We start from the raw sequence: 15,679 nt of genomic DNA on the forward strand, positions 1-15,679 counted from the left end.
CCTGAGGGGTTAGATCCAGTAGACTTGTTCAGACGGTGCCTACAGGATGAGGCCCTGCATGCAATTTAGGCAGCCAAACACCCATCTTCCCCTGATTTATGAATCTCTCTGGCATTTAGGTGGGAGATAGATATCCGATAACTAGAGGTATGCTCAGAGGCAAAAATATAGGTAGCTAGTAGACTTTTACTGCAATAACTTAGGCGGTGAGTTTAGGTGCCTATAGTTTTCAGCAGGAGTTTGTGCATTGTAGTGGTCCAACACTGGGATTTAGTTGCCTAATGCAGTGACTTGGGTGCCTATATCCTTTTGTACACCCACACCTATGTGTGTGAACTGTGATGTTTGTTTAATATTTTAAACTCCTTCTGTCTATCTTTCTATTTTATGCAATGTGCCATGCACATTGTCAGTGTACAACAAATAATAAAATTGTACATCACAATTCTCTTATGTTGTATACTTTCCAGCATCCAAGTCTATATCTGTTCGAATTAACATCCAAAGACCATGTTAGTATTGATATAATGAAAAATGAAGCCAACACTGGCTTTAGCAGTGAGTAACAAATACTGATCGCAAGTGACAACGGTTTTAACAGTGACAAGTGATGGATTTTACAAATGAAAGATATATTGGATTAGATTGAAATAAAGATTTGAAGCTGATTCATATTTTTTTCTGTTAAAAAACAGTACTGTTCTCTTCATCAGATCCTGACCCTCTCTCTTATTTTGGCTGTAACTAATGGTCAGGCTAAAATATTACTTTGTCATCTTCATCCACAAGGTAGTAGCAGTGTTATAACCTCAGAGACCTGTCCATGTTACTTAGAATAAACGTGCCCCACCCCCACTGCCTCTATCCCCCAAACTTCTGCCGCTAAGGGGCACATACGGTAGAAAGAGATTCCATATTTTCTTTGATGAGCTGCAGTTCCTGACTGGATTACCTGCTAAGGGTTTTCAATTGATTCATTTGTTTCACTTGCCATCTGCAATTAATTACTGCTGCTGATTTCAAATGAATACATCAGTACTTGTAGCACTGTATCCATAACAGAAGTTGTTGTTCATTTCTGTGCAGTAATTTGAAATTCACCAAGTACAGGTGTAAATGAATAACTGGGAGCATTAGTGTGTCATTGCAGAAAGTTAATCATTTAGGGAGGAAGAGGGAGATGCTTACCTGTAGCTATTGAACAGATCTGTACAGGTGCCATTGTTTTTGCATGGCTCTGAGTTACATTCATTGGATTCATATTCACAAAATGTTCCTTCCCATCCAGGCAGGCAGATACACTGGTAGCTCTGTAATGGATTATAAAAATAAATAATCTCAACGTCCATTTTCATCTTGTTGAGTACATTTCTAATAGAAGTAATTGCTGGCTGTTGTGCCTTTTTGGTCTTTGAACAAGTGCATTAGTCTGTTTCCTAGTTTTGAAGCTTCAGAGCATCAAAAACATAATGATGCTTTTGGCCCGATAGTAAGCTGAAAAAAGGATTACATAAAATATGTAAGTTATACTATTTAATAAATATATTTTGCTGTACCAGTCAGTATTACATTCTAAAACATATAAACATAGGTAAGCAGGTGTGAGGCCTGTAGATCTGTCAGACAGGCTCAACACCTTAAATGGTACATTAGCAATGTAATTGTGCAACATCTAGTTGATTAGCATGAGGAAAACAGTCAAAGTATATAGCCCAGACACTGGGTAATGACTAAAGAATGTATAAAGAAATTGACTGAAATGACTAAAGAAAATATAAGCCTTGCCAGCATTTTCATGCCAATATTAAAAATAATAATCAACATGAGGTATGAATACAGAATCTGTCACTGGTTGAACTGCATAAAATATTTAATCATTGTGCATATTCATCTCTAAATGACAGATGTCACAGGACAGTTCCATTCACCTGCAAGGCAATTATACCGAAGCATAAACCACCCCACATTTCTGGTCATCATTTCACAGTTATTTATTGATTGGAATCTGTATGCAAGGGGAAAGGTCCCATAAAAGTGAAAATCAAAATAAAGTATGTTTTTGTTGCCTACATTGTCTATAAAGAAAAAAGCTTGAGAACATCTGTTGAATTGAATATTAATTTGAGATGTGCTGCAAGGCAAGCACCTCTCTTCTCCAGTGTCTCAGCTCACTTGTTTTGGCCAGGTGATTGCTATCTTGCAAAATTTCCCTTCTTTCTACCAAAAGTTAGGAAAACAGGACAAAGATGGCTAGTGTGAATTATTTCAGTGCTTGCTAAACTGTGAGTTGGGTCTTGAGATGTATGAGATTAACTTTTGTATTTACAGTAAAAGATTGTGTAATCTGCTCCTCCAGTTATAAACATCTAAACTGAGCAATCACAAAGTGAAAACATTGGGTCAAAACTCTCAAAAATATGGGTTGGACAGCATTATTTTTTCATCTTCAAAGGACTGCCTGTTTTGTTGAAGCCATAGACACAAATTACAGATTGACAAAGAGGGGAAGGGAAAGGGCTTAGAAGTAATAAAGTTTCTCACAACAAATCCATCAGAAAATAGTGACAGTTGTTGGGTCGAATTCAAACCTGCTGTAACTGCACTTAAAACATCACCAGGCATGAGCATGGCAATTGTCTTTTGATCAACTAAAACTTCAAATATTATCGTGTATATATTCTACTGTGATTAAGCAAGGCCAACCATAGATTTTGAGAAACACTTAGTGAAGTATTGTCTGCAGGGCCCATCCAACTCCCTCATGCACAGACCTTGAACAAGATAGGGCAGCAGACACTCAACCGCAGGACAGCAGATTGGGAACTATGAAAGACACTATGGCTGGTGAGTCCTGTGTATCTGGTGAGGAGCCTTAAAATGTGGACCATAAGCCAAAGAGGTTGCATGGGACTAAGGCAACCATTGCTATTATTAGTGTAGTAGCACAAGGAGTTTATTATAGATCCTAAGGAGAGGGGAGAAAACAAAAAGAGATATATCCCCCATATACTTTGTCCTTTGGCCTGTATCCATCTCCTGGATGTGTTGGGAAAGTTCTATTCCTGGTGGATAATCACTAGTTATGAAAAATTAAGTTCCAGATTTTTTTTAAATGTATCTGATATTCAGGTTACTACCATTGTTCTCCTGAACTCTCTATTGATAATCAGATGTGAACCTGAATCCCTAAGAAGAGAGAGCAGACTTGGCAGAAATAGTGGATGTGAAGGCAGCAGCAGCAAACAGATATAAATATAGAGAGACAAAAAGTTTGAGATGTTCTTTTTTGTTTGGTTGGTTGGTTTTATTTTGTTTTGTTTATGGTAGGAAGAGATTGATGGGTCAAGAGAACTCTGTAGAGGCAGACAATTTTCAGGGGATTTTGCCACAGCAAAGGAAGAAGAAAATCTTTTTGGACAGCCTGCACTTTTATTTATCACATGTGTTAATGTTTTCCATTATGTATGTTCCCACATCCCACTGGCCATTTAAATATTTTAATGTTTTGGAGGTTGCTTTAGATTCCTTCCCATCTCCACATATTTATAAGTGCCATAATAACTGTTATGACTCAAAGAAAGATACTATGTTTTGAAAACACAAACTCAAAGGATGAAAAAATATTAGTCAAAAACACACCAAGAAATCTGTGCAAGGCTTCGGAACAGTTATTCTCAGTTCAGGTTTGCACATACTCCAGGCATTAAAGACAACAATATATTAACTTTGCAACTGACTTATCTAGGACAGGTTAAACAGATTGTCAAAAATAATATGCGGGAGCCAGCAACTGAGTTTAAGAATCAGTGGTTTATCCTTAAACATTACTAAAAACATATGTACCATTAACATCTATCAGCTGTTGGAAATTTCTCATTTGACATTTCTCTTTTGACCATGGTAGGGTTGTAATGCAAAACACAAGAGATAAATGTTTTTACCACAATATGACAACTCCTGCAAAAAACAGTTGACACTTTTGACAATTTTGGCTAATCTCTCTTTGCCTCAGTACCACATCTGAGGCACAGAGAAGTTACTGCCAATATTGCCCAATGTTTCAACTAATTGTCTTGGCTTGATTTTTTAGAGTACTTCTCATTTTAACAGCACTTTTTCATGTACAAATAACACCTCCAATTTGACTTTTGTCACAGCAGGGTGTGCACAGCATGTCTACAAATTAGCCCTCAGGTGTGTCACATTAGACATCTGTGAAAAAGTAACTTATCAGCCTTGTGGCAAGGAGTGACATTGAAGGGTTTCACTCTGTAGGCCTTGTCTGCTAGGGTCCCCTTTTGCCTGGTTACTTGACCCTCCAGTAGGTTAGCTTTGATTTCACCACTTTTGAGGTAAACCAGGGTTTTCACCCAGGAGTACCAGGCCCTCATGTAAGAGCTAAATTTTATAATTGTACCATAAGAATTGATGTAAACTCTGATTTCATTCTGCCAGCCACCCTTTTTGAATAACAGAAAGTAATAACCATCTGAGACTGGGATCCTGTTTCGCATATTCATTACAATTAGGACCTGTTATAAAGTTTAGTTAATAAGAGACACGATTTTGTAGTGTATCTATGTTAATTAGATTAAAGGAATGTTGAAGGCCTGAGCCACAATGTAAACTATTTTTGATCACAAGACTTAGTGAAGTTTAAATTGTGCCTTCTCTGTGAGAGACTGCATGAATGAGGGATGCATGCATCAGGAAAAGATAAGGTGTGAAGGCCAATGTTAACCAGATGGTCAAGAAAGGAGGGGCGAAGATGCCTAAGGAGACTTATCTACACCAGAGAACCATCAGTGTGCATCCATGACTGAGGGAAGACAAATTCATGACCCTGAGGTAAAGTCTGGCACCCCTAAAGACGAGTGATTAAATACAGGATGACCCTCTCGGAGGTGTTTTGGAATGTTTACATCAAAAGATACACCGATTAAGGAATAACATGTCACAAACTGACACAGCAAATCTATAGACTTCAATAGAGACAAAGAACTATAAGAACAGGGAGCTTTGCCATGGGATTTTGGATTTGTCTTGCCACTACTCCAGGAGCATCGGATCGCAACCGACAAAGCCTGGCTCCCCTCTGCGACCAATCTGGCTGGCCACTAGATTGATCCAAAAAGAAAAGGAGTACTTGTGGCACCTTAGAAACTAACCAATTTATTTGAGCATAAGCTTTCGTGAGCTACAGCTCACTTCATTGGATGCATTGATTGATTGATTGATTTATTGATCCAGACTCTGGACTGGTAACTGTAAACATCGACTGGTGGGACTGTGTGTATGTGTGTGTGACTGAAAAGCATATGCTAACTGTTGTGTTTTCAATAAATGCGGCATATTTGCCTTCATTCCTATAAAAGATCCCGTGTGCTTTGTATATCATAACACCCACATCTGCTTGATGGTCCTGGTCCAAGCCCAGTAGTCCTTCTGGCCTCAAGTCTCTGAAGAGTCACTGCAATGTAGGCCAAACAGCATCATTCAGAACTGGTACAGCCCAAAGGCAGTAGAATTTCTCTATTATCCTAAGACCCAGGGGTTTGGGTCTGTGATCACTTTGTAACCAATTGGTTAGGATATTATTCTCAAGCCTCCCCAGGAAAGGGGAGGAAGGGGTTGTGGGGGGGGGGGGGATATTGTAGGGAAACAGGAACTCCAAGTGGTCTTTTTCCTGAATCTTTGTCTAACTCACTTGGTGGTGGCCATAGTACCCATCAAAGGACAAGGAAGTATTTGTGCCTTGGGGAAGTTTTTAACCTAAGGCTGGTAGAAATAAGCTTAGGGAGTCTTTCATGCGAGTCCCCACATCTGTACCCTAGAGTTCAGTGGGGAGGGAACCCTGACAATATCAATGCAGCAAAGTGACAGGATAAACTAAACAGAATTCTTCTATTTGCTCTTAAAAACAGAAAAAGCTAGCCTAGTGCCCTAGTGGTAGTGCTTTATACCACCAGGAAGAAGATTTGGGTTTGATTCGTGACACTGACAGAGGCTGGTAGTTCTTCCCTGGGAAAAGGAAATGAAAAGGCTGATGTTTTGATCAACATGAAACAACTGATTAAGGAATCTGTTGATATACTTCAAAGGAAAATCTTCTCTTGCTCAAGTAGAAGTATTGTGGCTGCAACCTAGCACTTCGATGGTGGAGTGGGTAGCTACAGTGTGAAAGAGAGAGACTTCAGGAAGGAATTCTACATGCTGGAGACCTTCCATTACCTTGCACCTTGTGTCATCATTATACTTATGCAAAGTGAGTAAACTCCTACCATTCTTATTTGATAGTGATTTTTTGCCAGCTTTGCACAGGTAAACGACTGCACAAGATGCAGTGCAGCAGAGAATCAGGTCCATAATATAAAAATACTGTTAGTCATAGCCTTCTGGGACCTGGAGCTTCTCGGTTATTAATGGAAACATTGCCCCAAATTTCCAAACCTGAGTGCCTAATGATATGCAGACAAATCCTTATTTAGGCACTTAAATAAGTGGCATGGCTCTCAGAGATGCTATATGCCTGCAGCTCCCATTGACTTGAATGGACTTCGAGAGTGCTTAGCATTTCTGAAAATCAGGCCACATATTTAAGTTCTTGGATATGGATTTAGAGGTTTAGATTTTGTCATTCAGGTTTGAACATAGTCAAGAACATCTGACCTGAAACCAGAAGAAAGAGAGCCTTTCCCAAAATAGCACTTTAGGGGTAAAATTCTGGCTCTGAGGGGCCAGATTTCACCCTAGGAACCTAAACAGAGTACACAGTATTGCCTAAAATAACAAAATTGGGTATTTATAACATGTGATAAATAAAGTGGTGGGGTACCTCCCTTTGATGGACACCCAGCCAGACAGTTAGCGGTAAAATCCCTCTTGGTAGCTGTTCTCTGCTTGCTTTACCTGTAAAGAGTTAACTAGCCCACAGGTAAAAGAAAAGGAGTGGACACCTGACCAAAAGAGCCAATGGGAAGGCTAGAACTTTTTAAAATGGGAAAGACACTTTCTCTTTGTCTGTTGATGGGGCAGCAATGCTATAAGCAGGGATGCTGTGTAAGGCTTGAACCAGATATAAAATTTCATCTTCCATACATAGAAGAAATTATTGGACAGGGCATGTTTAAAAAGACACCATTAGGTGTGTAGTGAATGAGGCACAAGACTTCAGAAAGAGAAATGGTTTTGTATCCATTTCTATATTTCTACCTCCTTCTATTTTTGCAGCTATATGCACAAAATAAATATAATGCACACTGCACCATGGTTAAGTTAAATGGAGTGATAACTGTGTATCTGCAAATCAGCACTTTTTAATGGTCTCAAAGGAACAAGATAATTGTCCTCTGCAGCAGGTGAAAAATAGCAAAATTATTTCACAGAGAGTATAGCCTTTAGTGTACAATATGCATAGCACAGTAGTTTTGCATTGCAATTATGAGAACAACAGCTTTGCTTAATGTAGGCAAATGACAATCTAATGTAGCAAGGATCAAACATTGTCACCAGTTCTATCTCCCATATGCATACCTAAAACCTCACGTGCACACTTGTGTATCTTCATCCAATTAACTATGTAGCTGGTAAGAAAGTTTAATTTCTTACTATTAGCATATTTTTCCTCTTTGACACCATTAAAAAAAGAGTAATTCTTCATTTACAAACCTGTGTTACTGGAAAATGGCAGCTGAACATCTGGCAAACAGAAACTACAACACAAAAGATTCATCACACACACAACAAGAATCCAAATTATGAATACATTAAATCTTCACACCTATGCTTCTGAAGAGAGAGTTTAAAACCAACTCAATTACCATAATAATATGGATTCAAGTTCTGACTTCAGTTATACGTGTAGGCTCACTAATGTCAGTGGGTGTAAGTAAAGGCAAAATTTGACCCTATGATTAGAACCTAATATGTGCTGGTCAGAATATAGGTTTGGTCCCTCCCTCCCCCATACCCCCATAGACACAGACCGAAAATTTCAACAACACACTATATTTTTTGTTTGCTACAACAATTTACATAGAAAATTTTGACTTTTTGACAAAATAGCAAAAAATGAAATATTTTGCCTGAAAACAGAAATATTTAAGCCAAAACCTGAAATATTTCAGTTCATAAGCCTATATTCATGCCACGGGTGCCTTATGCTCCCATTTTCCTCTATGGTTTGGGCTCCTGAGCCAGACTAGGTCTCTAATGAAGCACGCTCTTGGCGAAAGGAGAGGGCGTGCCTTAGGAGTCTCTGGATGTGGTACTTACTGAGAGAGCCCAACCCTTAGAGTGGGAGAAGGTATCCAAACTAAAACTTCAATGAGGCACCATTTTGAATTTAAATATTTTGATTTTTTTTTATGAGATAGAGACATTTTATGCAGAAATCACATGCTTTTTGTGGAAAAAAATCATTTTGTCAAAAACACAATTTTCCATTGAAAAAATTTTAATGGAACATTTTCAATCAGCACTAATAGCCATAATCTTATCCTGTGTATCTGAATAACTGTTGATAAGTCAGGGCTTCTGTCCAGCTGCCAAATGACTCATTGCTCCAGCCACAGTCTCTTTGAGCATTTTTATTATCCAACTTAAACAAAACAGGTCCACAGCTCACCCTTCACATCTCGGGCTCTCCCTGCTTCCCCTCCCAGGGGATTCTGGCAGTCTTGCTACTCCTGCTTCTTGCTACTGACTCACTCTCCCTCTGCCGTTTCCTCGTCACTGCTAATCCTCTTCCCTTCCAGCTTGTCCTCACTGAAACTCCCCCTGTCTCATGATAGCCAAGGTGCAGTCCCATGCTCTCCATTAGTCCAACTGGGTGCACCTGGTCTGCCACAGAGTACCTGGACTTACTTCAGTTACATACTGGCATACTTCCTCCCACTCATTTTCAGAAAAGCCTGCCCCTTTCACAGGCTTTACCTGAGAGAGATCCATCCTTATTCTGGGACCAGAGTCCAAACTGGATCCCTGTACACATCACCCAAACGTCTTCCATACCAAACCAAAATATTCCCACAGCATGTTATACAAGAACACACCATAAAAATTCACATGCATTAAAGAGGGTTCCCCAAGTTGCCCACAGTCCCTAAAGCCAGCCTTATGATCCATACCCTCAGTTGGGCACTATCCACATCACCTCGTTATCTTCTCTGACTTTTACCAATGAGTTTTTCAGTCTGTAGCTGCTCCAGATCTCCTTGCAGTCGGCTCATCTCATAGAGCAGCTCACTCATCTCTTGGAGTTCTTTTTGTATGCTCTTGATCTGTGTTTCAAAACCTACTCTCTCATCCTCCAGGAGCTCAATCTTGCTGGCCTTTGACCCCTGACCTAAACTTGGAAGATTTATGCTTATGTTTAAACTATAGTCCGTGTGCTTAAAAAGATGCCATTATTAAAGCTGTTTTGCAATTAGGGAGGAACAAATGTACGGAAATAGTCTCAAACAGATTTGAAGCCCAATGGAGCTAAGCAATTAGCATAAGTGCTTGACTGAGGGTCAGACATTTTAGCAATGTGTATATTATAATATACACGTATCCTGAACATGAACACACTCAGCTTGCAATAACAGAATTTAGGGTGGGGTTGGTCTGTATAACTATGGAGGAAAACCCCATTTATGTATCAAAACCATTGTGAAACATATTGATGCAAATAGCTCATGACAACACTTGGAACCCTAATTATGATCCCCTGGAATAACAAACATGGGCAAGAGGCCAAGACCAAATCAAATATAGTTCTGGCTATGTGGGGGTAGAAGGACAAAATGTTATAAAAGATGATGAGACCAACCTCTAGTTGGGTACACAAGGATGACAAGATGTGGAAAATTGAACACCATGCCCACTTATAGGATTGATCCACTTGCTGTTCCTAATGTCATCTCTTCTAATTCTGGGGATGTCAATAATGTTGACTATGCACAGGATAGTGGGGATTGTCTTAGTACATGTATCTGTCTTTTCTGCAGGTACTTTTATACTTGTATTCATTTGAAAAAGTCTTCATGTCTCTATGTGACTTACCAGTCTCACTTCTATAATTAATTTTATGTAAACAGCTCAAGTAAAGAACTTGTGATTAGTACTTGTGCATTTTGCACCCAAATTGATCAAAGGCTACAGTCTGAAACTCTTGCTTTTCTTTTGGTCACTCTTTATGTTTCTGAATCAGCTGTATGTCCTCTTCTCCTGCAGCATTCTCACCCTGCTATCTGTCTACTAAAGAGATTAGGCCCTTCACATCCACACACACTGATTCACATGATAAATAAACATTGATTGTCAGAACAGCACCATCCATTTTTTTTCTGCAGCCTCCATGCTTGTGCCCTTTTCATAGACACTGCTCCTCTGAGGCCCTGTCTGGATCATTGCTGCAAACTGATCAGCCTGAGGCCTTCCCGATGTCCCTGCTATCTAGTATTTTGCCTCTATCAAGAGCTTCCAGGCTCTTACCCACTCCCCCACCCCCCAGTAAGGTCTGTGGACCTAAGCCCAGAAGCATTCCTGACCTGAGTCAGACTGATTTCTGTGTGGATGGAAGCAGGCTTACATCTGAATGAGAGTCCAGATTTAGTGTAAGGTGTAGACATACCCGAAGAGGCTAGAACATGGGTGGGCAACCTGAGCCTGAGAAGGAGCCAGAATCTACCAATGTGCATTGCCAAAGAGCCACAGTAATACGTCAGCAGCGCCCCTGCATCTGCCCATCAGCTCCCCACCCCCGCTTCTAGCACTTCCCACCCACCGGCAGGTCTGCCGCTCAGTGCTTCCCCCTCCCCCATTGCATCTCCTAATCAGCTGTTTTGTGGCATGCAGGAGGCTCTGGCGGGGGAGGAGCGAGGGCATGGCTGGCTCAAGAGAGGGGGTGGGAAGAGGTGAAGTGGGGGCAGGGCCTGTGGCAGAGCCGGGGTTGAGCAGTGAGCACCCCCCGGCACATGGGAAAGTTGGCGCCTGTAGCTCCAGCCCCAAAGTCAGTGCCTATACAAGAAGCCGCATATTAACTTCTGAAGAGCCGCACATGGCTCCAGAGCCACAGGTTGGTCATCCCTGGGCAAGAACATGGACAAGGCTGAAAGGTAACTGCTAAGTCATAGGCAATGCTGACCCCAGATTGCCTTAGAGGGCTATCCAGCCTGTGACAGTACCATAGAAATGAGAGTCCAAGACAATATATTGTATATATTAAACAGTTTTAAATCTCACTGAGTTTCTAACATCAATTGTGTCACAATTTGTTCTTTCTGATGGCATTTTCTGTGGATCAAAACTTTAAAGATCTTCTTTTAAATGGGAATTGCTTTTAGCAGTGATCTAGATGAAAAAAAAACTGATTCAATGAATAAAAAGGCCAGATTAAAATGCCAATTTTTCATTACTATGACAAAGTGAAGTCAGGTTTTAATAACACCACAGATAAATTTAGCAGCTTGTAAAAAGCATCAGGAAGCTTCTTCATCTTCAGCTATCCTAAAATCTTAATGTAAAGTTTTCTTCAGAAATCATGCTGTCAGGAAGAGCTGCATAGAAAGATGTTCTAGAAAACAGGATGAATAGCACTCTTACAGTATTAAATTATTTATCTATTCTCTGCTTTGATATAAAAACAATGGACTGGATTGTATTCTTGCTTGATACTTCATTTACTCTTAGGAAACAGTCTTTTCTTCAGTTGAGAACTGGCTAATTTCCAAAGATTTTGCAAGGGACCAAGAGGCCTCTGTGCCAGGGAGGAGGGAAGATTTCTTGAGTGAAGGATGGAGGAAATCCCAAATTAACCCGTCTCCTCCTCCATATCTTGGTCTGAATTCCTTCTGTGCCTCCCCTCCCCTCAAATTCCTGAATCCTCATCTTTAGTTTGGCAGTCAGACTTAGGAACACACATCATGCCAGATGGTCTGGCTGGTAGAAAAGGAACACTTTTTGAAAGAACTGACATGGATCTGAGAACATGGATAGTATAACACTCAAATTAGTTAGAGAGGTATGAGAGTTTCTTTTAGATGAGAAATACATAGGAAGCAATAGTGGAAGATGTGGGACTCCAAAGGGTGAGGGATAGAGTAGGTACTGGATACTGAAGATGAGTTTAGCAGCGCAGAAAAGTCAAGATAAAGTCTAAATGAAAGGATTAAACTGTTCATTTCAAAATCACTTCTTTAAAATTCTTCAATTTTATCACTAAAATGTGTTGCTAAAATTTATGGTTGGAATGATTAGCTGCAAATATTCATGTTGCCCTAAAATTTAAAGTATCTTATGTTTTTTCTTATTTGTGCTGCTCCAGTACGGGTCACAGAGCCTATGTATTTGGTGCACATCAAATAGAAGACACTAAGAATTCCACACAATTTTAGAAGTAAAATTACCTGTGTTCATCTCAATACCCATTTACAGAAGCCCAGACAATATTATGGATATTCAAACACTCATTTAATCCCAGTTCTTATTTATACATCTTTCCTCCAGCCAAGGTACATTGAAAATTCTAATGGTATGTTCCTTTCTCTTCTTCTAAGTCTAGTATATATTTATGCACCAAAAATAATTATACATTCATTACATATTATATGTTAATTAATCATCAAAAATTATCTTTCATGTATTCAAACCTTCAGAAAGGTTGATAGGTGAAGCAGTGAACATTTTTAATAAGCCGATCTCTCCAGCCTCTAGATCATTTATTAGCTAAATTAGGAAGAAGCAGCACATTTAAAATCAGCTAATATAGCCAAAATTTGATCAATTTTAATTAGTTTAGTTTTGTTTTGCATGGGAACCTTTAGCTTCATCTGCATATATTAATTATGATTATTAAGCATATGCATAGGGCTCAATGATTTTTCTATTGCCCTTCCTCCCTCAGAACAAAACAAGATTTACATTTTCAAAAGCATCCACTTTGTGTTTGTGTCCAATCTAAAACACCTTGGATTTCAAATTAAGAGGTGTTGCATACCCACAACTCTAATTACAGTATATTTTGAGTTCTTGATACAATAATTTAAAGAATAATATTTTATTCGTATTATAATCATACCCAGAGATGTCAATCAAGATTGGGGACCCATTTAAGAACATGTTAGTACAGGGAAACCAATAATTAAATAAATACCCAATAGCCCCCTGAAATGGTTCACACTTAACATGATTGAGACATGTCAACCATGCAACATGACTACTAATGCTATATGAATACTGTGAAAAGAGCACTTCAGTTTTCTGGGTTCTCAGTGTAGAACATTTCATAAGCACTAAATTTGTTGAAAGAAAAAAGCTACAGAGGCAGCAATTTACGGCTCTTGGGACCGTAGTAGGTTTTTTTCTGGGCACTGTTTGAGTGCATTTTATTTAGAGAGATGTTGACAGTTGAAGGGATGAGGTTTCTATCTGAAAATTCAAAATGGGATAATGTGCGTTATTCAGGAAAGAATTTAGAGGAACATTTATTTCTCTAGAAAGTTGAGTATGCAAGACTTTATGGTATTTGATAAGATGAAAAACAGTAATTAAAGGGAAATATAGCTTCAAAGTAATGACATTCAAAAGTCATAACAGTTTTACAACAATAAAGATCTTTAAGCTTGTGCTAAATAAGGGCATTAAAAAGACAACAGGAAACAGTTAAGAACAACCATAAAACACAGCTATGGAAGAAATGAAAATGTTTAAAACTTGCTATTCAAGTTTAGGAATGAAGCGCCATACTTTCTGGAATGAGCAGAATTTGGTTGGTGGATTTTGTTTAATCAGGAATACAATTCTGAATAAAATATTCAGACAAGTTTAACACAGATACATTGCTGATACAGACTAACACGGCTACCACTCTGAAACAGATACATTAGGTTTACTTTTATGTCCTATTAATCAACATTGCAGTTTGAAATCTGACATTCTAATTAATGATTGCTTACTGTTGAGTTTACTGTTTCTTGAGCTTTAACATTTATTCTATTTATGCTCTTCTCCCCTTTTTTCTCCTAGATGGCTAGCCAGGAAACATGTCAATGATGTCAGCTTCAAGGTGACAGGTACTGAATAGCAAAGGAAAACTAATGAAAAATAATGGCCTTAAGCTATGTGTGCAAAATAAACCAAATAACTAGTTGAAATACAAAGGACATTTTGAATATCAGCCTTTGATCAGTATATCTGGTTTGACCTTTAGCTCAGTTGTTCAATGAATAGTTAAAGGTCATAAACAAGTTTCAGTTAAGCAGAAATACACCCAAGAATTTAGTGCTCCCAGAAACATGACCCAAGCTTTCAGTTTGTTCCCAGATTTCAGACAAGAGCTCTGTGATAATCTGGAAGAACATTCTAGGTATTGAAGTATCAAGCTTAGAACATCACTTCAAAATTCTTATGTCTGGCATTGCCACAATCAGATGTTTAACATGATGCAGGAAGAAGTAGCAAAAGTATTGTACATGTGACCCATTTCTCATACAACAGGAGGTAGCTGTACCTTCAACTAAGGCCTTGTCTACACTATGGACTCTACAGCAGCAGAGGCTGAGTGCTGTAGCCAGGCCACTGTAATGCCTTAAGCTATGTGGGAAAAATAAATAAAATAACTAGTTGAAATACAAAGGACATTTTGCATATCAGCCTTTGATCATTGTAATGCTGCAACATAGATGCTTCCCCCAGCAACAGAAGGGTGTTTTTTTTCTCCCCAATCTATGTAGGTAATCTACCTCCCCAAATTATGGTAGTTGGGTTGACATATGCCTACACCAGGTCAGTTCAACAAATTGTTCCTGCCCCTGAGCTCCGTAACTACGTCAGCCTAATTTTTAAGTGGAGATCAGACCTAAGACCTGAACCAAATCCAGCCTATGAGCTGTTCCTAATGCCATGTCTCTGCACTTCATCAATCAGTCTCCAAACAGAAACACTGCAAAAAATAAAAGGAGTACTTGTGGCGCCTTAGAGACTAACCAATTTATTTGAGCATAAGCTTTCGTGAGCTACAGCTCACTTCATCGGATGCATACCGTGGAAACTTTCCACGGTATGCATCCGATGAAGTGAGCTGTAGCTCACGAAAGCTTATGCTCAAATAAATTGGTTAGTCTCTAAGGTGCCACAAGTACTCCTTTTATTTTTGCGAATACAGACTAACACGGCTGTTACTCTGAAAACTGCAAAAAATGTTGTTCTTGCCACATTACAGGCTCAGAGAAAGTATCAGGGATCTTATTAGACATCCAGTTCTGATGAGATTTTAGCCCAAAACAATCCTGAGAAGCATAAAAACTTTTCATATGTCAAAATAATATATGGCCTGTAAAACATCTATCACACACTTAATGCACTGAGGCCAATATTTGTACACACTTAATGTATTGAGGCCAAACCCCGCCACCCAAAGTTAGGCACCTAATTTCATATTGAGGTACCTACATGAATGATATTCAAAGACAATAGAAATAGGGGTTGGGAGTGTTAAATATTAATACATATACTAACTTTAGCACTTAGGTTTGAAAATGTAACCAGTATATACTCAAGTTGAAGCAACTGTTTCCCATTTAGCTAAGTAGCTCAACTTTAAAAAAATGGCTATACAGTTCATGATGACCACCATTATGCACGTCTTTAAAATAAGGTTTCATTTTATACCCCTACTTCAAACTTATGGCCCTTT

General features: G+C 39.0%; 1 protein-coding gene across 1 annotated transcript in view; it reads right to left on the minus strand.

The window, feature by feature from the left end:
• Positions 1-1,184: 1,184 nt before the first annotated feature.
• The window catches only part of LOC140908685 (EGF-like photoreceptor maintenance factor), a gene marked incomplete at its 5' end in the record, with an annotated part of 102,992 nt that continues 88,497 nt past the window's right edge, over positions 1,185-15,679 (minus strand). The window contains one exon of the mRNA XM_073336354.2: positions 1,185-1,310. Coding sequence (XP_073192455.2) covers positions 1,185-1,310 — 126 coding nt within the window. The remainder of the gene's footprint in view (positions 1,311-15,679) is intronic.

The sequence above is a fragment of the Lepidochelys kempii genome, chromosome 3 (assembly GCF_965140285.1).
Source record: "Lepidochelys kempii isolate rLepKem1 chromosome 3, rLepKem1.hap1, whole genome shotgun sequence".
Taxonomy (NCBI): domain Eukaryota; kingdom Metazoa; phylum Chordata; order Testudines; family Cheloniidae; genus Lepidochelys; species Lepidochelys kempii.